The sequence below is a fragment of the Tupaia chinensis genome, unplaced genomic scaffold (genome assembly GCF_000334495.1).
Source record: "Tupaia chinensis unplaced genomic scaffold, TupChi_1.0 Scaffold000415_1, whole genome shotgun sequence".
NCBI lineage: Eukaryota > Metazoa > Chordata > Mammalia > Scandentia > Tupaiidae > Tupaia > Tupaia belangeri.
In genome coordinates this window covers 67920-94794 of record NW_006159920.1, presented here as the reverse complement: position 1 = coordinate 94794, position 26875 = coordinate 67920, and the positions used below count along the sequence as shown (strand labels likewise).

At 41.8% G+C, this 26875-nt stretch overlaps 1 protein-coding gene across 7 annotated transcripts in view; it reads left to right on the top strand.

The window, feature by feature from the left end:
* RUBCN (rubicon autophagy regulator) overlaps positions 1 to 26875 on the top strand; it is an 84924-nt gene that overhangs the window by 19489 nt on the left and 38560 nt on the right. For 3 of the 7 annotated variants that reach the window (XM_006154546.3, XM_006154544.3, XM_006154543.3), the window contains exons 1-3: positions 10 to 105; positions 17682 to 17835; positions 26364 to 26447. In XM_006154546.3, the coding sequence (XP_006154608.2) occupies positions 41 to 105; positions 17682 to 17835; positions 26364 to 26447 (303 nt within the window). In that variant the 5' untranslated portion in view covers positions 10 to 40. Of the gene's footprint in view, positions 1 to 9; positions 106 to 17681; positions 17836 to 26360; positions 26448 to 26875 lie in introns of those variants that run through there. The other 4 variants (XM_006154545.3, XM_027774208.1, XM_006154542.3 and 1 more) reach the window with 2 other exon arrangements.

The following is a 26875-nucleotide window of genomic DNA, read 5'->3' as shown; positions in this document are numbered from 1 at the left end:
GGGCGCTTCTCTTCGGCGAGAAGGGGACTCGCAGTTCCGGATGCGGCCGGAAGGCGCGGGAATGGACCTTCGCGGCTGCGAGGATCTCTTGCCGGAGGAGAGCAGGTGGGCTGGGAGGCGGCGGGCGGGCGCCGAACGTTTGGATGCACCGAAACCCCGGAGGCTGGGAAGGCTCGGAGAGCAGGGACAGAAGTGCTGAGCGCTGCAGACCTGAGGGCTACTGCTAAGGGGAACTTGTCTGGGAAAAATTTCTTAGAGGATTCGAAACGACAGGGCGTGGATAGGATCTTGCCGGAGGAGAGCAGGTGGGCTGGGAGGCGGCGGGCGGGCGCCGAACGTTTGGATGCACCGAAACCCCGGAGGCTGGGAAGGCTCGGAGAGCAGGGACAGAAGTGCTGAGCGCTGCAGACCTGAGGGCTACTGCTAAGGGGAACTTGTCTGGGAAAAATTTCTTAGAGGATTCGAAACGACAGGGCGTGGATAGGACGAGGGGACGGGCTTGGTGAGGGTTAGGGAGGGTGTACATGATTGTTGAGGGTAGAGGAGCAGAAGAGGGCGAAGCTCGGATCCAAGACTGCGGGAGAGGAGGTGAAGAAGACTGAATCTGGGAGAAAGGGACTCAGGTGCTGCAGTGAGATTTTATAGGCCAGAGCCTATGGATAAGAGGAGGGCACAGGTTGATGGCTTGACTGAAACTTGCGATGGCGGCAAGTCGGGCCAATATTTGGAAGTGATGTTGTAAGAATTTCTAGGAGAAAAGGTTAGGGCTTATGAATGGCCTGGAAAGAAGCTTAGGCGGGGAAGAGTGTGGGGAGAAGGCGAGGAGGGCTGGTGGATGAAAGTGAGTGATTGTCATGGCAATGGGGTGGGGAGCTTGCAATGAGACCAGAAATTGTGCGCGTGCCTTTTGTCAATGCAAGGTCCCTGTCATGGGCAGACTGGGAGCTTTGCCAGAGAGTGCCAGAACCTCTCTGTCATTTCCTTTTTGTCTTCATACTTTTCACTTCTTTCCCACCATCCAAACTAAGCAAGTTCACATTTATGTGGATGTATTGTCAGAAAATTCATAGAAATTAGGGCATTTAAGAGATTAAGAACTTTGACTAAAGATACATTGGACTCGGTAGAATAGAAGTGCTTCCCATATTTAGGGTTTGTTACATTAATAACTCTGGTCTTAACCTCATAAATGGCTGGAATAGTGACGGACTAGAACAGAGGTGTGCCTGAAGGGAGTCTCCTTGATATTTAGAAACAGTTTCAGGTATAGTGATGGCAGGGGCCTCTGGGATCCAAAGACTAGGAGCAAAATATTTACCTCTGAGAAAATATCAATCGAGGAAAATTACATGAGGTGACTTGCCCAGCTGAAGACTCGGCTGGTTTTTTTTTTTTTTTTTTGGAAAGGTTTTTTCATTATAGGGCGTGTGCGCTCGCCAGACAGACAGAGAGAGACATAGAGACAGAAAGCGAGAAATCACCCCCCAGGGGGGATGGTCACGCTGCAATCCCTTCTCCTCCATTCTCCTCTTGGGATCTTGGGCATGCACGCACACGTGCCGGCGTGAGTTTTAAGCCACCGAGTCCGGGACGCGAACTGCGGTCGACTATGCGGGAGTCCAGCGACATTGCCATTACACTAACTGCTGGTTCCCAAGACTCGGCTGTTTTTAAGGGCAGCTCCTCTTTTATGTACATGGGTAACCTGTCACCTGTATGAACTCTGTAGTGATAGGGCTTTGGAGTTCCTGCCCGAGACCTGTGAATGATGTGAACCAAGTGAAACTGATCATTTTACTTCTCCTTTCCATGCTTCAGTTTCTGCTTATGTATATGTGGCTGTTTATTCTCCATCGAGATGTCTGTGAAATGCTTCATGTAAAAGGTCCTATGTAAATTCTAAACAAATTTTAGAATTATTTTGATTTTCCTCTACCAGTTTATGTGAGAGACTGGGTCAGAAATTCAAGTTCAAATTTTCTCCCAGTCTAGGTGGAGCTGGGTTATGTATTTATTCATTTAATGTATTTGTCAAGTACCTATTTACCACACTCAGGCACTGTTTTAAGAGCCTTCCACATGTTAACTTAATCCTCATAACAACTGTGTGAGGTAAGACCTTTACTATCACCATTTCACAGAGGAGGAAGCTGAGACTCAGACAGGGTAAGTAACTGGCCAAGGTCAGTACGTCCATGGTGGCACCAGGCACCAAACACAGGCAGTCTGACCCCACAGTCTGCACTTGAAATAGCTATGCTATGCTGCCTCTCACTATGCTGAGAGTGACAAAGAAATGGATGCGACAGTGAATAAATTTCCAGTATTCTTTGCTTGTCATCATAGAATGGCTCCTTTGCTGGTATCTTTTTCTTTTATTATTCTTTTTATGTTTTCCTCTTAATCAAGGACCTGTAGTCAAAACTTAATTTCAGAGTGGGATCATCCCCACAAAGTTACTCTATTGTTATGTAGGACTACCCTCTGTTGGTGGCTGGTTAAGTCAGAATGTGTTGTTTAATGAGGCTTCATGGCACTGGTGGCCTCCTTAGCTCTGGATAGACAACTGGTAAATACATGTCTTGTGCCTGAGAATCGGTCATTGTGGCTGGGTCACATAACCTTTTTATGACAGATAAAACATCCAGCTAAAAACAATCTTTTTTTAAATGAAAATATTTTATTTAACTTTATTTATTTATTTTAATTTGACACAGAGGGGGACAGAGAGAGAGAAAGTGAGAAAGCAAGAAAGCAAGCCCCCAATTCCAGGACTTGAATAGTGGGTCGGCTATGTGGGAGTCCAGCACCCTTAACCACTATGCCACCTGCTGGCCCCACAATCTTTTTTTTTTTTTTACACTGTAAAGTTTATTATAACTTTAAGTTATTCTTTTATTTTTCATTTTAATTTACTTTTAAAAATAATTATTTTATTTATTTGACCAGAGAGAGAATGAGAAAGAGAAGGGCAAAGGGAGAAAACAAGCCGCCAGGTCCAGGACTTGAGCCGTAGTTGGCCATGTGGGAGTCCAACACCTTAACCACCACGCCACCTGCTGGCCCCATTTTAATTTACTTTTAATCACATACATCTTTACAGTGTACAATATTGCTTTTTCCAGCACGAATACCATGCATATCAGTTAATACAAAGACATTACTATATACATTATCATCAGCAAATAGGTTTTCTTTTTTTTGTCACTTAAGCATATTTTTTTCTTCTCCTGTTTCCCTCCCTCCACCTCCCACCTCTCATACTACCCCATCTGTATTCTCTCTAATATCCACAGTTGCCCTCCCTGGTAACATACCTTCCAAACTTTCAGTATCTGCTATAAAGCACAGATATTAGGCATTTTCTTTAATATGAATACTTGAGAATTATCTCTATTTTTAAAATTTAATTAATTTATTTATTTACATTCATTCACTGTACATCAATACAGTATACAAAATGAGATTTTTCCATTTAGAATATATTGTATATTGACTTAATCAAGGATGTTACCATACATATTATTGTCAACAAATAATTTTCCATTTCTTGCTTCTTATATATTTTGCTTTTTATTTTATTTTATTTTTGTCCCCTCGATTCTCTACCTCAGGCATCATTTTGAAATGCAAAGGATAAAACTTTTCAGTATATTTTCCAAAACTTTAGTGTATTTTCAGATGTAGCAAAATGTGCATGAGCTTTTTTCGAATGAGATTTTTGCTATAGGTCACGTGTGCTCAAGAGAGATAGAAGTGAGAAATCACCCCCCAGGGGAGATGGCCATACTGCAGTCCCTTTTCTTCTCTGGATCTGAGGCACACATGCACTTGTGAGTTTAAGCTGGGACTCTAAGTCGACTAAGTGGGAGTCCAGCGATGTTACCATTACTCCATCTGCTGGTCCCCGTGCATGAGCATTAAAACCAGGTAGACCTACATTTGAATCCTAGCTCTTTAAGTTACTTGTTCCGTTTGACTAGGGAGAATATGAAGAATAACTTTCTGATTGGGAGGTTGTGAGGATTCAATTAAATAATGTGCATGAGGCTCTTCACAGGGTGCCTGGTATCTGCAAAGTGCAAAATAATGTCTACTTCCATCCACCCCAGTTTTCTTGAAACAGAGTGGGCGTGTGGTCCACAGGTTATATTATTTGCAATGGTATAGCTTGTTCTTTCTCCTTCTGTGGCTCTGAATTGAGCACCTTGGAGATTAGGGTGTTGGTCTCTCTCCGATGAGGGTAGTGATGTCACAGGTTCCTCTGTTGTTTCCATCCAACTATCACTAGCAAAAAATGCTGTACTGCTTAGGGATAATACTTAACTTTTTTTTTTTTTTTAATTTTGCCAGATGGCATGTACACTTACACCAGAGAGATAGAGAAAGGGAAGCTGAAGAAGCAATCTCTCCCCGCCCCCAGTGGAGAATGGTCATTCCACAATCCTTCTTCTCCATTTCTCCCTGCTTTCACAAGTTTTGGCACGTGTGCACATGCATCTGATGTGCTTCTCAAGCAGCTCGATCTGGAACTAGAACTGCACAGTTGGCCATGTGGGATCTAGCTACTTTAACCACCAGGCCACAGGTTGGCTGAGTCCTTAACTTTTCTTAACAGTTGTTTGGAGGTTGTTCGGTGAAACTATTGGGTTGGGAAAGTCGTGACACATTTGTCATAGGAAAAAATGTGGATGACCTTAAAGGAACCAGTAGTCACCTTTCCAGCGTCACTCTGTCATCCTGCACTCCCCTGGGCTGTGCAGTCTCCTTCTGAGACTGAGACTCAGGTGCATGCTCTGGTCAGCTTTCCTGGGGTGGTGATCCAGACAGAGTCAGAATTCAAGTAGTGAGATACTTTAGTCTCCAAAGTAAGCTCATTCCACTGATCAAAACCTTCTCTTCTGTTTTTCTATTTCACTTAAAGGCATTTTCTACTCTATCAACCAAGTCAGAGCCTCAAAGTGAAATTTGATATTTCTGCAAGCAGTCAGTAGGTTCTATGAATTTTGTTGCTGATTTTTCCCTTGAAGCCGCCTTTCTCTCTCTGTTTCCAAGTATAATTAATGATTTATGTTACTAAAAAATCCAGAGGGTGAGACCAGCAGATGGCACAATGGCTATATCACTGGACTCCCACATGGTCGACTGCGGTTCGAGTCCTGGACTCAGTGTCTTAAAACTCACACTGGGTGGGTGTGCATGTGTGCCCAAAGTCCCAAGTGGAGAATGGAGGGGAAGGGATTGTGGCATGATCATCCCCCCCCAGGGGTGATTTCTTGCTCTCTGTCTCTGTCTCTGTCTCTCTGGCTAGCACATGCGCCATATAGCAAAAAGCTCTCTTTAAAAAAAAAAAAAATCCAGGGTGTACTATTGCTTCAAGAATAGTCATATCTAGGTGCTCAAAGTCAAGAATTTTTCCCTCTCAAGATATCAAGAGAACAGATAGAGAGGCATGAAATTAGTAGGACACAGATATGGTTTATTACCTGTTGATGATGACGTGTACAGTATTCTCAACTGGTTTGGTGTGAGAAGTATTTCATGTTGGGTAAAGTCTTTTTACAAGCAAAGTGAGAAATAGTGATTGACTGGTTAAAAAATAATTGGAATAATAATAATGATCGGGAAAAACAATGAAAAGATATTTATCCATTATGTTAACGAATGGGAAAGTGTTGAGCTGCATTGTGAAGTCCTTGGTTCTTTGGGTCCAGATCAATAAAATTAGAGATCTGTCCCTAGGCGCAAAATGAAACCACAACTACGAATGAAGTAGGTAGAAAAGAAGGTTTAATAGAAAGAAAGGAAAGGAAAGAAAGGAAGTACCCCCAGAAAGGATCTGGGCGGGCAGATTTTAATGTCTCTATTGACTGACATGCATGGCATTCCCTCTGGAAAAAGAAATGTAATACACTGTAAAGTTATATGTGATTCAATGTAATATAAACAAGATTATGATGATAATAAATAAATTAAAAAAGAGAGACTTTTTCCCTCTCTCTGGGTTCTGCTTCCTGATGTGTTAATTTCAATTTCAGGCAAGCTTTTCTATAGCATATAACACTTCATACTCCAAGTTTAGCAGTCTCACCAACAACAAAAGAGGTAATTTCAATAGCTCCAGCAAAAGTAAAAATTCTGGGGCTTTTTTTTTCTATTGACTTGAGTTATATTTCTGTTTTTTGCTGCACAGTTAAGCCTAGGGTCAGAACTTCTGGGAACTTTTTGGACCAAAGTGAGTAGTAGTGAAGTGGTTCCTCTGTGGAAAATCAGAGTTCTGTTACCAAAACAAAGAGACATAAATTCCAGACAGATATATCCAACATGCTCACTGCAGACCCTTATTATCTCATTGGGGATTATTTTATTTTTAATTTTATTTATTCATTTATTTTTATTTTGACAGAGACACACACACACACACACACAGAGAGAGAGAGAGAGAGAGAGGAAGTGAGAAAGCAAGCCACCAGGTCTGGGACTCAAACCATGTTCGGCCATGTGGGAGTGTCCAGTGCCTTCACCACCACGCCATTTGCTGGTCCTGAGGATTACTTTATTAATAGTAACCTAATAATCTTTCAGTCTAAATTTAGTTTTCCAGTTTCAGAGAGTCTACATGGTGCTACTAGCTTAATTTTTCAAGAACAGTTACTATGTATTTTTTGCTCAGAGATGTTCAGTTGTTTTCTCATTGAAAATAGAATAGTCAAAACTCCTTACCCCAGTATTCAGTCTATAAGTTTGTCCTAATCAAGCTTTCAGTTGCAAAACTATTGCTTTTACTAATTCACGTCTTGCTCAATAGTCTCATTCTTGTCTCTCTACACTCCCTGCAATACCTTTCTCTTTGCCTGGACAGCTCTTAGTCATTCTTTAAATGATTCTCCTTTAAAAGGCATCCCCGAACTGTCCTTTTCTTTCTCTATGATAGCACTTTTCACTTCATAGCAGTCATGTAAGTGCCAGTTTCTTCCTTCTCATTCAGAATATCTTGAAAGATGGAGACTCTTCCTCTTTAGCCATGGTAATTACCGTGCCTAGCATAATGACTGACACATAGTTGGTGTTAATGAATATTCATTCAAGGGACCAGCAGTTGGCGTAATGGCTATGTCGCTGGACTCCCATGTAGTCCACCACGGTTTGAGTCCCAGACACGCTGACTTAAACTCACGCTGAGTGTGTGTGTGTGTGTGTGTGTGTGCCCAAGATCCTGAGAGGAGAATGGAGGAGAAGGGATTGTGGCATGGCCATCCCCCCTATGGGGTGATTTCTCATTTTCTGTCTCTCTGTCTTTTGGTGAGTGCACCTGCCCTATAGCAAACACCTCTCAAACAAACAAACAAACAAACAAACATTCAAGACATAGAAACACTAACAATTTGGTCATGCTGCTTAGGGTTGGGCACAGGTGCCAGTGGTGATATCATTGATAGGACTTTTGTTTTAAAAAAAAAAAAGAAAAAAAAAAAAAAGAAAGGGCTTTTTTTTTTCCCTTCCTCCCTATTCAGTTTCACTTCTTTTTACATTTATCTTCATTTCCTATTTTTCTTCTTTTTCTTTTTCCTTTCATCATACTAGGTGTTGACAGTTTATATAGAACTGATAGCAAAGCAGGATGATTTTTTTTGTTTGTTTGGAGAGGTTTTTGCTATAGGGCGTGTGTGCGCTCACCAGACAGACAGAGAGATAGAAAGCGAGAAGTCACCCCCCAGGGCGGTTGGCCACGCCTCAATCCTTTCTCCTCCATTCTCCTCTGGGGATCTTAGGCATGCACGTACAGGCGCCCAGAGTGAGTTTAAGCCACCAGGTCTGGGACTCGAACCATGGTCAGCTACACGGGAGTTCAGCAACATAGCCATCCTGGTCCCAGCAGGATGATATTTAAACAGTCTACTAGTTCAGTTACTAGTACAAAAAAAACCAGAAATAGACCAGCCAGTGGTGTGATTAAGGTGGCTGGATCCCACAGGGTCGACTGCACAGTTCCAGTCCTGGGTTTGAAGGCTCGAAAAACATTCTGGGAATATGTGCCTGCAAACTCAAAAGGAGGGAGAAATGAAGAAGACAGAATTGCAGTGTGACAATCCTGAATGGGGGATGCTTCTCACTTTCCCTTTCTCTTTCTCCAGCAAGTACACTCACCCTCTGAAAATTTTAAAAAGCATAAAAATAAACTCGCAAAGATTTTGGAGAAACTGCTATTGTCAGAACCCAGGAGGGCTAGGGTGTTTCAGCTGACTGAAAGCACTATACCTGCAGCTTTTTTCTGTATACACTCTCCTCAGCTGAATCTGCTTTTTATAGCTCTGTCACTTCCACTTAAAATGTTTTAAATTAATTTTTTGGAGAGATTTTTGCTATGGGGCATGTGCGCTTGCTGGAGAGACAGAGACAAAGAGACAGAAAGCGAGAAGTGTCCCCCAACCCCCAACCAGGGATGGCCATGCCACAGTTCCTTCTACTCCATTCTCCTCTTGGGATTTTGGCCATGCACGCATGTCAAAGCACTCAAATGGAAAACTCATAGTAAAGCAGTTTTAGAAACATTTGGAAATGCCCGGCATGAGTTTCAAACCGCTGGGTCCAGGCCCAGCTGGAGTTTTAAATTCTGGGTTCAGGACTCTACCACATGGGGGTCCATCACCTTAACCACTACCCCTCTTTCATTTTTTTTTTTTTTTAAATCTTTCTTCCACAGATTTTTACCAACCTACCAGAGCGATTTTAGATCTGCTCTGTCCAAAATGATTGCCACTAACCACATGTAGTAATTTAAACTTAAATAAAGTTTAATATTTCAGTTCCTTAGGTATACCATGCCGATATCAAGTACTTCATAGCCACAGTGACTAGTGGCTGCCATATTGGACAGCTCAGATGTAGACAGTTTCCAGCATCACAGGAAGTTCCAGGAAGTTCAGTTAATGTCATTTGGACAAGTGCTATTATGGACTTTAATCTGAACTTTTCTGGAGACAGCTACAGCAGCGTCCTTACATGTTTTTACTTCCTCTGGCTCTGTTCACTTGAAGTTTAATCCGTACTTGATTAGGAAAAGGACAGATTATTAAAGGAGATTATAAATTTTATAATGAAATAGGAACGTGGCAAATTAGTTCTGAAAGTTCATTGGGCCATAGTCTCTGCCGGTGAAACTCACAGGAACCTTTCTGGATTACAGGACTGAAAAGGTGACTGATTCTTTTTTTTTTTTTTTGAAGAGGTAGGGCGTATGCACTCACCAGAAAGACAGAGAGAGACAGAGAGACAGAAAGCAAAAAATCACCCCCCAGGTGGGATGGTCACACTGCAATCCCTTCTCCTCCATTATGGTCTTGGAGAGCAGAAGTGAAACAGCAGATGGCTCTATTACTTTCTTCTCAAAAGCACTCAAATGAAAAAGAACTAATAATAGTAATTTTATAAATAGCAATTTTATAAACCTTTGGAAATCCTGGGGTCCTGCTGACTGTTACCTGGTTAAGAAGTGATCACCTCGGGACCAGCAGTTAGCGTAATGGCTATGTCGTTGGACTCCCTCGTAGTTGACTGCGGTTTGAGTCCCGGACCCGGTGGCTTAAACTCACGCTGGGTGTGTGTGTGTGAGTGCCCAAGATCCTGAGAGGAGAATGGAGGAGAAGGGATTGTGGCATGGCCATCCCCCCTGGGGGAGAATTCTTCAGAAAGTTCCTCTTTCTCTCTCTGTATTTCTGGTGAACGCACGAGCCCTATAACAAAACCTATCTAAAAAAAGAAAAAAAAAAAAAGAATTCTTCAGAAAGTTCATGGGAAAGTGGAATTAAGGTATAAGTTTATTTTGGTGCAAAACATTTTTTAAATCTATATACATTTTCCACGAACTTTGTTGAAGGCCTGCCCCCACTGCACCTATGACTGGTGAGACATTTGTTGAATAGATGTGAAGTTACAAAGTATTGCTTAATCTCTACTGTCAGCCAGTAGGGCCAGCTGGGTGGCATAGCAGTAACATGCCACTCAAATGATGCTGGAGCCATGTGGAAGGTTGCAGACTCAGTCTCCGGGTCTACCTGTACACGCGGGACACATATGACAATGGTTTTGCTGGCCAGAAGGGATTTTTATGTTAGGGAGAGGCATGCCCTGTGGAGGGTGCTTATCTTTCTCTCCCTTTGTCTCTCACCTTTATGAAAGAAAGAAGTAAACTTAAAAAAAAAAAAAAAAAGATTCTGCCCTCAGCCACTAAGAGGATGAGACTAGGGGCCAGCCAGTTCAGTGGTAGTTAAGGTGCTGGACTCCCACGTGGTCAGCCATGGTTCTAGTCCCACATCTGAGGGCTTGAAAATCATACTAGCCTTATATCCATGCGTGGCCAAAATTCTGGGAGGAAAACAGAGGGAAAGGGATTGTGGTGTGGCCATCCCTCCTGGGGGGTGATTCTTACCTTCCCTCTCATGGTCTCTGTCTCTCTCTGACATGCCCTATAGCAGTAACCCAAATAACAACAACAACAAAAAGGATGGGATTAGTCAATGGTTAGGTTCTTCTCTGGGCCCCAGAAGAGACTGCATGATAAAGTCAAGTATGCTTTCTCTATAACCATATTAGGATTTTAGAAGCAATATAACAATTTAACCACATAGTCTATAAGTTAAATACTGTATAGTTAAAAACCTATATGGCCAGATAAGAATATTAAACACAAATTAAAGGTGGTAGTCTTGCTACCAGTGTTACCAACCAGTATGTTATTTACGTTTTTCTCCACCCTAAGGAGAAACCCATTACTTCCTTCGGGAAGTGCTCTCTGGCATTAAAATTCTCAGGGGCTTGCCTGACCGCAGTCTTACAGTATAAGAAGCCCTTGATAGGTAATTGAGTATTTAAAAAATTCTTTGTGGTGCTTTTCAACTTCTTGTTTGCTTTGTTCAGATTACTGTTCAGATTACTGATTCTTTTGATCCAGCTTCATTTTGTAATCAATGAAAATTTATTAAAAATTTTTTTTAAACTTATTTAAAATTTTTGCTATAGGGTGCTCTTGCCAGAGACAGAAATAGACAGAGAGAAACTAAGAAATCATCCTCCAGTGGGGGATGACCACTCCATAGTCCCTTCTCTTCCATTTCTTCTGGGACTCTGGGCCACACACATGTGTTTGGTGTCAATCAAGCCCTCAGGTTTGGGACTCAAACTATGCAGTCAGCCATGTGAGATCCAGCTGCCTTAACCACCGTGCCACTGGCTGACCCCAGGTTCCTGAGTCTTTATTACAATAGTTGTTAGTCATTCTCAGGAGAGGCCTAAACAATTTCCCTCTTCACATTTCTTAATATCATCAGAGGTAACCACTGTTAACATACTTCCTTTCATTATATATATATATATTTTTTGAGAGACTTGTTTGCTATAGGGCGTGTATGCTTACTGAAGAGTCAGAGAGACAGAAAGTGAGAAATCACTCCCCAGGGTGGATGGCCACACCAAAATCTCTTCTCCTTCAGTTTCTTCTTGGGATTTTGGGTACACATACACATGCGCCTGGTGTGAGTTTGAAGCTGCCAGGTCCGGGACTCGAACCATGGTCGACCATGGGGGAGACCGGTGACATAACGACACCATCTGCTGGTCCCATCTTTTCAGCATTTTTATGGTTAGATTATAAATGTAATTTTCCATTCTGCTTTTTATACTTAAACATACTATCATTAGCTTTGGAAATGCTTTTTGTTAAAAAATTGTAATCTTTTATGATATTCCATCATATAGCTATCATACCTCTCTCCCCTACTTCAGGAACAACCTGATCTTCAATTATGAGCTCAGGTAATGATACTGTGGCCCATTTCAGATAAATAGCATGCTTTGGAAGTGATATGAGATTAAGCTGAACTGTTTCCTTTTACCAGTAGGAAGAGTTTTTGGGAATTGAAGATATGCCAATATATAATTTTTTTTTTTCAAATTGCCTGAGGGCACAAGTGCTTGCCAGAGAGAGAGAACCCCCCAATGGGATGTGGTCATTCTCTAGGCCTTTTTCCTCCATTTCTCCATCCCATCAGGATTTGGGGCAAGCAAAACCAATGTGTTTTTCCCACTATGTTTATCCAGCTTCTGGTCCCAGGATTTCAGCTGTGGTTGACCATGTAGGATCTTGGCTCCCAGTGTACGGTGCTTAACCAGTGTGCTTTGGGGCTAGCTCCAACACATATAACCCAATATACATTTCTTATATTGACTCTCACTTTACAGTTGAATAGCACTTACGCTTACTATTTATCTTCTTCCTAGTAATTGGTTATATTTTGGTCATAGTTTAGTTATCAGTATACTATTTTTTTTTAAATAACATGCTTCTTTAAAAAGTATTTCTTTTAATTTTGTTATTATTATTTAAAAATTTTGGCAATAGGGCGTATGTGTTCACCAGAGAGAGAGGAGAGAGAGAGAGAAAGAAAGCAAACCACCAGGTCTGGGACTTGAACTGTAGTTGGCCATGTGGAAGTCCAGCACTTTAACCATTGCACCACCTGCCGGCTCCATTATACTACTTTTTAAAAAGGCTCCATTATGCTACTTCTTTAAAAAAAAAAATAGTGTTTGTCAGGTTGGCCTGTCATGCAGCAATTAGGCATGGTGCATAGGAAACTGGATCCCACCTGGGTGGAGTCCCAGCTGCTTGAAAAAACCAGCCGGGTGTTTGCACATATGTGCCTCAAATCCTGACAGGGTGGAGAAATGGAGGAAGAAGGATTATTGTGGTTAATAGGATGCTTTCTCTTTCTCTCTTTCTGTTTCTGGTAAGTGTACCCACACTGTGGCAATAAAAAATAAAACAAAACCAAAACCCAACCAACAAACAAAACCACACTTGTAAATTTTTTGTTATGCTCTTGAGTGTCACTTATAATTTGGCAGACTTAATACAGAGGTGGCATTGAGGAAAACTATTTTTCCTCATATATCTTTATTTGAGTCACTTAAGCAATTCCTACTTCTCTGTAAAGGAAGAATATGGTCAGGATGCTCGCAAAGAAAACAGAAGGGACTTTATTCCGAGACTGACTTTACTGAGAGTCGGTAAAAGTGATTCAGTGGGGTATGCTGTCCCTTGCCACTCAGGTCTTGTTCCTCCTTGGCATAGAGTGAGGTGTTTAGAAAACCATGCTTTTCATCTATGGGGATCAAAGGAGAACATGCTCAAAATTTGTACAAGTGGCTCTACCAAGAGCTGCTTTGAGCCTAATACACTTCAAAGGTTTTAATTGTGCCCAGAGAAAGGTTCCATGTGAGCACTTAGGGATACCATCCAAATAATTATTACCAAACATGTTTAACTTAGGAAAAACTGACCTTACCTGCTGAAATGTGGTTAAAGAATAGTGAAAGGATATTTGATTTCTCCATGGTCATCTGTTTACTTGAATCTAAGATTCAGGCATAATTAGATGAATCCAACCACTGTATGGGCTTCAACTGAATTTAATATTTCAACTCTTTGAAAATAATAATTATATCACTAAAGCAAAGGATCCTATAGTTCTAGTCCCAGAACTGATGGCTTGCTTTCTCACTCTCCTCCTTTCTCTCTCTCTGTCTTTCTCTAGTAAAACTTATATAAAGAAAAGGGAGCAGCAATTGGCATAAAGGCTATGTCACTGGACTCCCAATAGTCAACCATGGTTCAAGTTCCAGATCCGGTGGCTAAAACTCACGCCAGACACATGTGCGTGCATGCCCAAGATTCCAAGAGGAGAATGGAGGAGAAGGGATTGCGGCGTGGCAATCAACCCCCTGGGGGGTTGATTTCCTTTTTTCTGTCTGTCTGTCTGTCTCTGTCTTTCTGGCGAGCTCACGTGCCCTATAGCAAAAACCTCTCCCCCCAAAAATATAAATAAATAAATACTCTTTTTAAAAAAGATAAAGGTACTAAACAGACTATGAAATGAAATTTTATTTATTTTTAAAGATTTTTCCAGAGGGCATGTGTGCTCACTAGAGACAGACAGTATGGGGAAAGAGCGAAAGCATCCTCCATGGAGCATGGTCATGTCTCAGCTCCTTCTTTTCCATCTTTCTTCCTGTTGGAATTTTGGGCATGCACATGTGCACACTCTCCCAGAGTGTTTTTCAAGCCTCTGGGTCTGAGACTTGAATCATGCTGTCAGCCATGTGTGATCTAGTTGCTTTAACACCAGATCATGGACTGGCCCTATAAATCAGATTAAAAAAAAAAAAGTTTATTTTTCTTCTGGAGACACAGCCAAATATAGATTGTTCCAGCTATCTTAGAATAAGAGCCACATTTTTTTTTGTAGCTTTGGCATCTCAGGGACACTTTCTTGGGAAAAGTAGTTCTGTAACTTTGTTCAGAGGAAGTTAGATCTGAATGCTCAGAGTTTCTGGAATTTCATTGGTCTTTTTATAAATTTTGAATCAAAGCCCTAGGATGCTAGGGCACTTGATGTTGGTTTTGGGGATTTATCTTGATGTCTTTTGACTGTTAGCCTTGTCAGATCAGTGCAGAATGAATCAGAACACAGATATGTAGAGTCACCTGATGGGCCAGACTGGCTCTCAGGTCTGTTGGACTTGATCGTAACCTGCTGGAATGTGAAAATTGTGTCAGTCGGAGCAGATCAGAGGTTATCATCCCTGAGGAAGTGCAGGGGATGCACTCACTGAGCAAAAGTTGGCAATCAGTTGGCCTCTGTGATGGCCGTTTCTCATAGTAGAGCAGTGAATGACACTTTAATGACCTCAGTCCTGTGTGAGTTTTCGTCTTCTTGAGCTATTTCTCAGGACTGGAATAGAAATAGAATAAGCAAAGTCTGGTAACTCAAATGTATACCACGAGGCTAGGATAACTTGGTGTTTCCCAATTGAATAAATTCTTGGTCGCAAGGCTGTCAAAACAGAAGACCAAAGTTCCATCTGGCCTTCTTTTTTAAAATGACACTCCTGTATCATACCTAGCTTCATTCTTCTTGTTTTTTGTTGTTGTTTTTGTTTATTTTTTTAATTTGCCAGAAGGTTCCTGCACTCTCTGGAGAGAGAAAGAGAAAGTGAGACAGCACCCCCTATGGGGAAGGTCACCCTTCAATTCCTTCTTCAATTCTCTCTCCATTAGGGAGTTTTGGGCTTGGCATGCACATACCCCCAGCATGTTTTCTCAAGTTTCTGGGTGTGGGACTCGAACTGTGCATTCAGCCATATCGGACCCAGCTGCCTTACCCACCATGCCACGAGATGGCCCTATCCATTTTATTTTATTTGTAGATTTTATTTGCCTGCCTTTACCTCACTTATCCATTGTCCTTTTTTTTTTTTCCAGAGATCTTTGCTTTATAGGGGACATGTGCTCACTGAAAAGACAAAGAGACAGAAAACAAGAAATCATCCTCTTGGGAGATGGCCATACCACAATCCTTTCTCCTCCATTGTCCTCTTGGGTTTTGGGCACGCATGCACACGTGCCTGGTGTGATTTTAAAGCCACTGGGTCTAGGACTCGAACAACATTTGGCCATGTGGGGGTCCAGTGCCTTAACTACTACATCACCTGCTGGCCCCACTCATTCACTTCCCTAAAGCAGCCGAGACACTGTACAAGATGTACAGAAGAGTTTAGTTTTGAGTACTGATAGAATTAGAAAGGATTCTGTTATAATTCAGGACCCTCTCACCCCTCTAGGCTTTTAAATGATATACAATTGTTTTTTGGAGAGGTTTTTGCTATAGGGTGCGTGCGTTCACCAGAAAGACAGAGAGACAGAGAGATAGAAAGCGAGAAATCACCCCTCTGGGGGGATGGCCACACTGCAATCCCTTCTCCTCCATTCTCCTCTTGGGATCTTGGGCTTGTATGCACACACACGCCTGGCATGAGTTTTAGCTATTGGGTCTGGGACTTGATCTGCAATCAACTATGTGGGAGTCCAGCGACATAGCCGTAATGTCAACCTCTGGTCCCAAATGATATAAAACTATAATAAAAGTTCCCTGAAGAAATGATTGCTGTTCCCATGATTGTCCTTAAAAAGTGGAAGTAGTATTCTGTAAGAGATGGAAGGAAAGGTAAAGTGTGCAAGATAACAATTCGGGACCAAAAATTAGGAGTTTGCCACTTCCTTTCTTCAAGTTTTCCTTCTCCAGTTTGATTCAGTATCTCCAGCTCTTTTCTCTCAATTGTAGTTGGGTTTGAGTAGGATTGGAAGCTGTGATGTGAAAATGGTAGGGATTGGGAACCAGCAGTTAGCGTAATGGCTATGTCGCTGGATTCCCACGTAGTCGACCGCAGTTCGTGTCCCGGACCCGGTGGCTTAAAACTCACGCCGGGCACGTGTGCGTGCGTGCCCAAGATCCCGAGAGGAGAATGGAGGAGAAGGGATTGCGGCGTGACCATCCCCCCTGGGGGGGATTTCTCGCTTTCTGTCTCTATGTCTCTCTCTGTCTGTCTGGCGAGCGCACGCGCCCTACAGTGAAAATCTCTCCAAAAAAAAAAAAAAAAAAAAGGTGGGGATTAAGAGGAACTTTGAAGATTAGCTAGGGTAGCAATTTTTACATTTTTTCACTAGTGTACTTCAGTGTTCTAGGATGTGAGCCACTGTCTGGTTTGGGAACATGTGCCAGAGTGACTCAATGCAAACCTAAAACAATTTAGTCTCAGTTTTAGCTTAAAAATCATGAAGGAAATATCATGGGTAATTTATATTATTTAAATTATTTTTTTCTTTTTTAGATTTTTGACATAGGGTATGTCCTTACTGGAGAGATAGAGAGATGCAGAGAGAGAGAAAGTGAGAAATCACCGACCCAGGGGGGATAGCCATGCCACAACCTCTTTTCCTCCAAGGATTTTGGGCACATACGTACATGTGCTTAGCGTGTCCCTCGGGTTGCCGGTCCAGGACTTGAACTGTGAAGTTGTCCATGTGGGATCCAGAGCCCTAACCATTATGCCACTTGCTGTCCCAGGGCAATTTATATTCTTTTTTCTTTTTTTTTTTGGAGAGGTTTTTGCTATAGGGCACGTGTGCTCACCAGAAAGACAGAGAGAGAGAAAACGAGAAATCACCCCCCAGGGGGGATGACCACGCTGCAATCCCTTCTCCTCCATTCTCCTCTCGGGATCTTGGGCACGCACGCACATGCACCCGGCGTGAGTTTAAGCCACTGGATCCAGGACTCGAACTGAGGTCGACTACATGGGAGTCTAGCGACATAGCCATTACACCAACTGCTGGTCCCTATATTCGTATAGTGAATAAAAAGGTTTTGTTTTGTTTGTTCTTTTTGAAAAAGATTTCTAGTTTTGCACAGCTGCCATAACATTTTCATATACTGCCCATGTACTGTCATTGATCAGAAATGGATCTTAATGTGTCATCCTCTTATAACATAGGGTTATAGTCTACCTCTGTGAGAACTGAATGATGTTACAGTAGATGAAAATCACTTTACAAAGCATAAGATGCCATTAATGTGAAGTGTTTTTTTTTTTTTTGCTTTTAATCTTAATAGTTTTTATGACTTTAATCCTTTAAGATTTAAATCTTAAGCCCAAGTGAAAAATTAATAGGGAAGACAGTGCTAGGAGGTAGGGCCAGAGGCTCCTTAGCTTTGACTTTCTTTGACATGGTCAGGATCAGGTGCAACAAAGTTAACTGATCATTGTCATAATTGATGCCCTTGCAGGAGGGAGCACTGGCAGTTGCTGGGTAATTTGAAGACTACTGTGGAGGGTTTGGTGTCAGCCAACAGCCCCAACGTTTGGTCCAAGTATGGTGGCCTGGAGCGGCTTTGCAGGGACATGCAGAGCATCCTCTATCATGGGCTCATCCATGACCAGGTATGTAAAACCCTTTTTTCAGTTCCCTTTTCACAGGAAGCAGTTGCGTTAGGTTGGTTGTGAGCCTTTTTTTTTTTGGGGGGGGGGGGTTTGGTTTTAGGCTTTTGCCATAGAGCATGTTTGCTTGCCAGAGAGAGAGACAGAGAGATAGAGGGGAAGTAAGAAATCATTCCCAACAGAGACGGTCATGCTGCAGTCTCTTCTCCTACCTTCGCCTCCTGGAGTTTTAGGCATGCATGCACACATGCCTGGGCATAAGTTTCAAGCTGCTGGGTCTGGGATTCGAACCACAGTTGGCCATGTTGGAGTCTAGTGCCTTAAGCACCACTCCACCTCCTAGTCTCATTTTTCTTTTCTTTCTTTTTTTTCTTTCTTTTTTTCTTTTCTTTCTTTATTTTTTTGTCATGTGCTCACTCAAGAGAGACAGTGAGAAGGAAGTTAAAAAATCACCCCCACCCAGGGGAATGCTCATGCTGCAGTTTCTCCTCCTTTCTCCTCTTGGGACTTTGGGCATGCACTCATACGCATCTGGTGTGATTTTCAAGCTGCCAGGTCCAGGACTCAAACTGTGGTTGGCCATGTGGGGGTCCAGCAACTGAAACACCATGCCACCTGCTGGCTCTGGTTCCTGAGCTTTTGAGAGCAGGACTGTGACTTAATACATTTATTTGTATCTGAAATATTTCACTTAGTACCTAATACACCATAGATGTCAATGGAATGGATAATTTTCTGGGTAGAACAGCAAGTCAGGATCAAGTGTTTAAGTTAGTTTATTAGTTTCCTATTGCTTCTGTAACAAATGATTATAAACTTAAAGACATCAATCAGCACGTATTTATTACTTTACAATTTTTTTTTTGAGAGAAATTTTTTTCTATAGGACACTTGAGAGACAAGTGAGAAATCACCCTCTGAGGAGCTGGCTATGCCACAATCCCTTTTCCTTCATTCTCCCATTTCCTTTATTTTCCTCTCAGAATTTTGTGCATCCACACACACACATGCCTGGCCTTAGTTTCAAGTTGCTGGGTCCAAGACGTAAACCACAGTCCAGTCCACGTGGGGTCCAGCGCCTTAACCACTGCACCACCTGCTGGCCCCCCAATTACCTTACAATTCTTGAGATCAGAAGTACCAAATGGGTTTCCTAGGTTGCAACCAAGTTGCAGGGCTGTACTCCTTCTGGGAACTCTACCTTTCCTTGCCTTCCCCAGCTTCTATAGCATTATTTCTTGTAGTTTTTGGCTTTTGGCCCTGCCCTCCATCTCAAAGCCAGCAGCATGACATTTTGGAATCATTGCTTTTATATCATCTTCTCTCCCTATGATCTATCCTACCTCCCTCCTGGAAGAACCCTTGTAATTACAGTGGGCCTACCAGAGCAATCCAGCATAATCCTCCCATCTCAAGATCCTTCATTTAATCGAATCTACAAAGTCCCTTTGGCCATAGGTTCTAGGAATTTGTGGTTGGGCATCTTGGAGGATCACTTTTAGCCATCCACAGTTGGGCAACAGTTTCTTTTGAATCTTAGTTTTGGTTTAAAGTCATACCCCCCCCCCCTTTTTTTAAATGGATTTTAGCTATAGGGTGTGCACACTCCCTGAGAGAAAGAAAGAGAAAGTGAGAAATCACTCTAGGGGCATGACCATGCTGCAACTCCTTCTCCTCCGTTCTTCTCTCGGTATTTTGGGCACATACATGTATGCACAATCACACCTGGCATGATGCTCAAGCTTCTGGGGCCAGGACTTGAACTGTGATTGGCCATGTGGGAGTCCAGCACCTTAACCACTATGGCACGTACTGGCCCCAAGTCATGCCATTTTGAAAAAATAGCTAGAATAAAGGAAGAAAAAGAACCAAGGCAAAAACACATTAATCCGTCTCTGACTTTCATTCAGAAAATATTTCTACAGAGAAAGGTGAAAGTCCACGTGATCAGTTGCATTAAATGTACTTTGCTTTGGATTATCAATCCTTTTGCCTAGAAGCCAGTGTGACCAAGTGATAGTTAATTGCTTAGGCTTGATAAAGTTGATGTATTTAGAATTAGTGTTTGTTTCCTCATGCAAACTCATCAATTCTTCCTCTGATTCTCTTCAAATTAGAATTTTCACCTTGTTGACTAAGTTTAGATTTTTGTTGTTATCTTTACTTCAAATTATTGATAGGGAGAAAAAATTAGATGTTTTCTTTGCAGGGGTAATGAGAATTCATCCTCAAAATACATGTGAGAACTCTAGCAAGTACAGAAGTGACTAGTGAAAACAAGAAGTGAAAAGAAGTGAGGAGGGTTAACATGAGTAGTTAATAGGTGGTTTCCAATTACATGTAGTTTTATAAAAAAAAAAATTAAGAACATTGGAATTTGCAAAGCAAATAAGTTAACCCACTAAAATGTTATTTCTGTCTTTACCACTGGTGATCTTGCATTAGCAGTTTAAATAAAATGATGTTCATGTTGCCAAATATAGTGAATATTTCTCCTTTGGACATTGCTTTATGTTCACCACTGTTGACCAACGTCGTATCTTTTATTTATTTATTTATTATTATTTTTAAAATTTAACCAGAGAGGAAAAAAGTGAGGAGAGAGAAAGACAAAGTGAGAAAGCAAGGAACCCACCAGGTCGGACTCAAACTGTGGCCAGCCATGTGGGAGTCCAGCACCCTTAACCACCAGGCCACCTCCCGGCTCCAACCATCATCATATCTTGACTCGTATGACATTATCTTCTGGTGTCACAGGGATATTGTCCTACTCCTTCCTTCCTTCCTTCCTGCTTGCCTGCCTGCCTGCCTGCCAGAGGGTGCTCGACAGAGAGAGAGAAGGAAAAATGAGAAAGAATGGCCCATGGGGAATGGTCACACAGCAATCTATTCTTCTCCATTTTTCCCCTCCATTCAGGATTTTGGACATGCCCAACATACCCAACATGTTTTTCAAGCCATCAAGTCTAGGACTTAAACCATGAGGCCGGCCATTGGGAGTTAGCCACCTTAATCACCACACCATAGACTGGCCCTGTCTTACTTTGACCTCAGTTTCTTTTATTGGAATTTCTTCTTCATGGGTTTTTATTTTTATTTTTTTAATTCTCCAGAGGGAACATGCACTCAGCAGGGAGAAAGAGGGAGAGGGAGAAAGTGCCTCCCCACCCCCAGTGGGGCATAGTCATGTTACAATCCCCTCTTCTCCATTTCTACATCCTTTAGGGATTTTAGGCATACACATACACATGCTCAGCATATTTTTCAAGCTGCTAGTGCCAGGATTCAGACCAGAGGGTTGGCCATGCAGGGACTGGTTCCTTTAACCACGAGGCTATGGTACCAGCCTGGATGATGATGATGATGATGATTTTAGGTGGGATTTTGTAGTATGCCCTTATCTTTTCTTACTCTGTACATTTTCCTAAAACTATCTCATCTACTTGCATTTCTTTAAAGAATTATTTATTTATTCATTTATTTATTTTCATTTGACCAGAGAGAGATAGAGAGACAGAGAGAGAGGGAAAGTGGGAAAGCAAGCCACCTGGTCTGACACTCAAACCGTGGTTGGCCATGTGGGAGTGTCCAACACCTTAACCACCACGCCACCCACTGGTCCCCTACTTGCATTTTTAAAAAACTATCATTCATACACTGAGGACCATTCCACCTTAGACATTTCTGCTGACGTCTAGATTAGAAGACTAGCTGTCTGTGACTCATTTTCTGACTCTCCTCCTGCAGCCCAACCAAAGATTATCAAAGCCAAACTTATTTTCTTTCATGAGATCACCCTTCCTCTTGATACTCTGTACTACTTTGTGGCATTGGTCTGCTCAGTGTCCTAAGCCAAAAACGTGAGTTGTGTCAACATGTTTTACAAAAACTCAGCGCAAGTTTCCCAGACTGATGACCAAAGTAGCTCCCAGAGTAGGGGTGCTGGCATTCAGTGGTTGAATTACTCCTGTGTTGATAGCACATGGGTTCTTTTCTTGGCCCTGTTGCTCATTTCACATTGTCATTTAGCGTAGTCACTTAACCATGTTAGACAGTTTTGCCATCTGTGCAAGGAAGAGGAGATGTGTCATGATGAATTAGTAATGTCTGTGAGATTCTTAAATGAAAGATGTTTGGTGAATGAAATGCTATTAACATATCTTGTTGTAGCTATTGAAGGTAATAATATCTGTGAAAGCACAGATAACATGTCTTGTTATAGCTTTTTAATAATATCTGTGAATATCTGTGCATTCACAGATATTCTGATTATCAGAATGAAAAACGCCAAAGTGTATGGTCACTTGCAAAGCAGCAGTAATGTTAATACGTGGAAGCAGAGCCAACCAGGAGAATCTGACATATTCACACACACACAGCAACCACAAGCTCTAGTGGAAAGAATGAAAAACAAAAGACCTAAGCCAATTTCATTGCTGCTTTGATCTGTCTGGTAGAAATCTGAGAATTAAAGCCTGTGTCAAGAACTCGTTTTACTCTTTCGGTTTCCTCCCTAAAGATTAAGGCTTTCAAAGGTTTCAGGCTACACGTCATTAGGAAGCTATTCTGGGTGTTGTACCCTTGCAGGGAGGGGAAGGATACCATGATTCATGCTGGCCGTATCTCCTCTGTGCTTTCATAAGGATGTGTTATGGAATGTGAGGATTTTATTTTTTGGCTACTCAGGGCCTTAGGAAGGTTGTAACATCATACCTCATGACCATATTTTTAGAGAGATCTCATCCAGTCTTCCTTTTAGACCTTTCATAAAGAGAGGCACATTCTGCTGCTTAGATTTGTGAAGACACTCTGTTCCTGAGGTTGCTCGTGGAAGTGAAAGGATACCTTACTTTCCACTAAGAAGAAACCTGTTTTTGCAATATGACTACCCAACTTAAAAAATAACAATGAAGGAAAAAGACCTCTGTGGTATTTTCCTTGACATTTTTATTTGCTGGAAATTTGGTAAAGAAGTAAATATCTCTCATAATCTTTTTTTCTTTTAATTGCCAGAGGACACACTTGCTCTTTAGAGGTGTGGGCGAGAAAGCACCCCCACAACGGGGCCTAGTCACGCTGCCATCTCTTTTCCTTCGGTTCTCTATCCCATCAGAGTTTTAGGCATGTGTGCACACACCACACACATACACACACACACATATAACTTTTTTTTTTTTCCAACATAGTTTGCAAACTGGCAGGATTTGAACCATGGTTGGCTGTGTGGGATTCAACTCCCTTAAACGCTGTGCGATGGCGTCAGCTCTCTCTCGTATTGACACGAATAACAACCATTCTTTAACATTTTGGTAGGTTTTTATTTTTTTTTCTTTGCCTGAGGATATGTGTGCTTACTGGAGAGAGAGAGAGAGAAGGAGAGAGAGAGAGGGAGAGAGAGAGGAAGTGAGAAAGCACTAGGACTAGCAGATGGCGTAATGATTACTTTGCTGGACTCCTACATGGCCAATTACAGTTCAAGTCCCAAACCCTGAAGCTTAAAACTCATACCATGCATGTGTGCATGAATGCCCAAGATCCTGAGAGGAGAATGGAGGAGAAGGGATTGCAGTGTGGCCATCCCCCACCAGGGGATGGTTTCTTGCTTTCTGTCTCTCTAACTCTCTGTCTCTCTGGTGAGCGCACATGCCTTATAACAAAATATCTCTCTTAAAAATAAATAAATATTTAAAAAAGAGAAAGCATTCCCCATGGGGTACAGCCAAGTCACAATCCCTTCTTCTCCATTTTTTCCTCCTTTCAGGATTTTAGGCATACATACACTTAGGCCTAGCAAGGTTTTTTAAACCACTGGGTCTGAGACATTACACAGTTGGCCATTGGGATCCAGCTTCATTAACCAGCAGGATATAGGCTAGCCCTTTGGTAGATTTTTTATTTTTATTTTTGAAAGAATTATTTATTTATTTAATTACATTTGTTATTACCTTTTTAAAGAATTATTTTATTTAACTTTATTTACTTATTTGCTTATTTTAATTTGACCAGAGAGGGACAGAGAGAGAAAGTGAGAAAGCAAGCTGCCAGGTCCAGGACTTGAACCATGGTTGGCCTTGTGGGAGTCCAGTGCCCTTAATCACCATGCCACCTGCTGGCCCTTGTAGATTTTTTAATGCTTTTTTTTTTCTGTGTATTAATATGATTTTTAAAAATTAAGATTATACTATGTGTGTGTGTATCACTCTAACTTGCTTTAAGAACATTCCATTTTTTTTAATAGATATACATGGTTGAAAAATAAAGCATAATACCATATACATTGGAAAGTCTTGTTCTTTTCTGATCCCATAGGTAACGACTGTTAGTAGTTTCGTTCCAAATAACTTTTATGCTCGTAGAAATAAATACAAATACTTTACTTTGTTATACCTCCTGGATTTTTATATAAATAACAGCATACTGTGGGCCTGCTCTGAAACGCCTCATGCTGCTCACAGGAGGCACATGTGCTGCACAGGAGAAGCTGAGTCCCACAGAACCACTGTGTTTTGAACCCCCAGCTCAGTCAGTCTAGTACACCAGATATGCATGTAGGCGCACAGAATCCAGCGTGCTGGAAGCCTGGAGGAAGGGGATTATGGTGTGGACAGACCCTGTTGAGGGGATAGGTCTCTCTCTCATTATCATATGTGTGCACATACATGCTCTATCATGAATTTAAAAAAATTCAAAAATTCAATATTCTTACTTTTCCCCTTGGTGGATGTATAGTTTCTTTTTTCATAGTTAAATCTTTGATCCAGCTGAAATTTATGTTGGTATGTTGGGTTGAGAACACCTGATAAATCTACTTAACTAGCCAGTTTTCTCAACAAAATTTCTTGAATAATTCATTTATTTTCCAATGTATTTTTTTTAACAAATAAAAAACATCATTTATTAAAGGGCTTAACTTAACCTAAAATTTTGCCTGAAGTAGGGAGACTCATTTTAGATGCTGGTCACTTAAAAGTGACGTAACCAGGAGATATGTCTGAGTCAGTATCCCTCTGTTGCCAATCCCTGGTCACTCAGTGGTCACCAGCCAGACTGCCAACTGCTGCCAGAGTACTACAGGTCTTCACGATGTTAATTGCCAAAAAATTAGGTATGTCTGACACTTGGCAATTTTCATTTCTACCTTCCCAGTCTAGGTGAGTTCCACTGGCTTTTGAGATGTGTTATGGGTATAAAATTTTGACTTAAAAAAATATTTCTAGGGACCAGCAGGTGGCATGGTGCCTAAGGCACTGGACACTCCCACATGGATGACCACGGTTCAAGTCCTGGACCTGGTGGCTTGCTTTCTCTTTCTCCCTCTTTGTGTGTGTCTCTCTAGTCAAATTAAACGTAAATGAATTAATAAATAAAGTTAAATAAATAACTCTTTTAAAAAATTTCTATAGGGTGTGTGCACTAATGGGGGGGGAGGGAGCGAGCATGTGTGCACACATGAGAGAGGTGAGAGGCACCCTCTGGGGAGATAGCCACACCACACTCTCTTCTCAGTTCTCCTTTCAGGATTTTGGGCATGCATGCATATGCACCTGGTGTGTTTGTCAAGCCATCTGGTCCAGGACTAGAATTGTGCATTCAACCATATGGGACCCAGTTGCCACACCACTGGCTGGCCCCCAAGTTTTGATATATTTTCTAGGCTTTTTATTTTGTTCTATCAACTGGTTTATCTCTTGATACTTGTGCAAGTTCTTTTTTTTTTTTTTTTTTAGGATATTTTATTGGACTTTATTTCTTTCTTTATCTTATTTATCTTAATTTGACCAGAGAAGAACAGAAGAACAGAGTGATAGAGAAAGAGAGAAAGTGAGAAAGCAAGCCACCAGGTCCAGGACTCAAACCACAGTTGGCCATGGGGGAGTCCAGCACCTTTAACCACCACGCCACCTGCAGACCCCCGATAATTGTGCCAGTTCTATATTTTAAAAAACAGTTTAGATTTCAATTTTAACCCCTGCCCAGTAATCTCAGAAAAGATTCTCAGGAAACAACAATTATGTTTCTGTAATATAAACATTTTGCTACTATGTTCAGGCCTCATCTAGTGTGAGACCATTTGTCAAGCACTGAACATTTCTTTTGTTTTTAAATACAGCCCTTTCCTGACCTGGGTAGCAGGGGAAAGCAGTTGTTTCCTTATTTGGTTTTGCTTCTAGTGGGAACTAAAGACATCTGTCTCCAGCTTTCAGCAATAAGTCTTTACCACTTTTAAGAATTACCTTTTAGGAAATTGAGTGGAGAGAAAGGTATAGATAGAAAACAGAATTTTTTTCACTATGTGTCTTCTATATCATATGTATGAATTACCTGTTCAAAAGAACAAGAAATTGATTTTTAGTAGTTATTCTTTAAAAGGACAAACATCTGCATGTATTCCTTTGATTACTATTGAGTATCTTTGTTGAAGCAAGCGAGGTTTATGCTCTTTTTTTTTTCCTCCCTTCGAATGTCAACACTAGAACTAGGGTTGGTCCAAACTGGTAGTGTTTTGCTCACTTCATGCATTCCCTCAGCAGGTGTGTTGCCGCCAGGCTGATTACTGGCAATTTGTGAAAGATATCCGGTGGCTCAGCCCCCACTCAGCTCTTCATGTGGAGAAGGTAAGAGTGAAAGGAGAGGCAGGTGAGGGTGTAACTGTAAGTCTTTGTTCTGTGGTGTTCTTTCTGCAGAGGCTCTCAGACTAGAATGGAGTGTGTCAAGTTTCCCATTAACTGAGGAAATGACATTATCCTTGCTGAACTGACTTGGAGGGGAGAGTGATTTGCTTTAAAAAAGTAAACCCTGGGGAACCAGCAGTTAGTGTAATGGCTATGTCGCTGGACTCCCACGTAGTCGACCGTGGTTCGCGTCCTGGACCCGGTGGCTTAAAACTCACGCCGGACACGTGTGCGTACGTGCTCAAGATCCCGAGAGGAGAATGGAGGAGAAGGGATTGCGGCGTGACCATCCCCCCTGGGGGGTGATTTCTCGCTTTCTGTCTCTATGTCTCTCTCTGTCTGTCTGGCGAGCGCACGCGCCCTATAGCGGG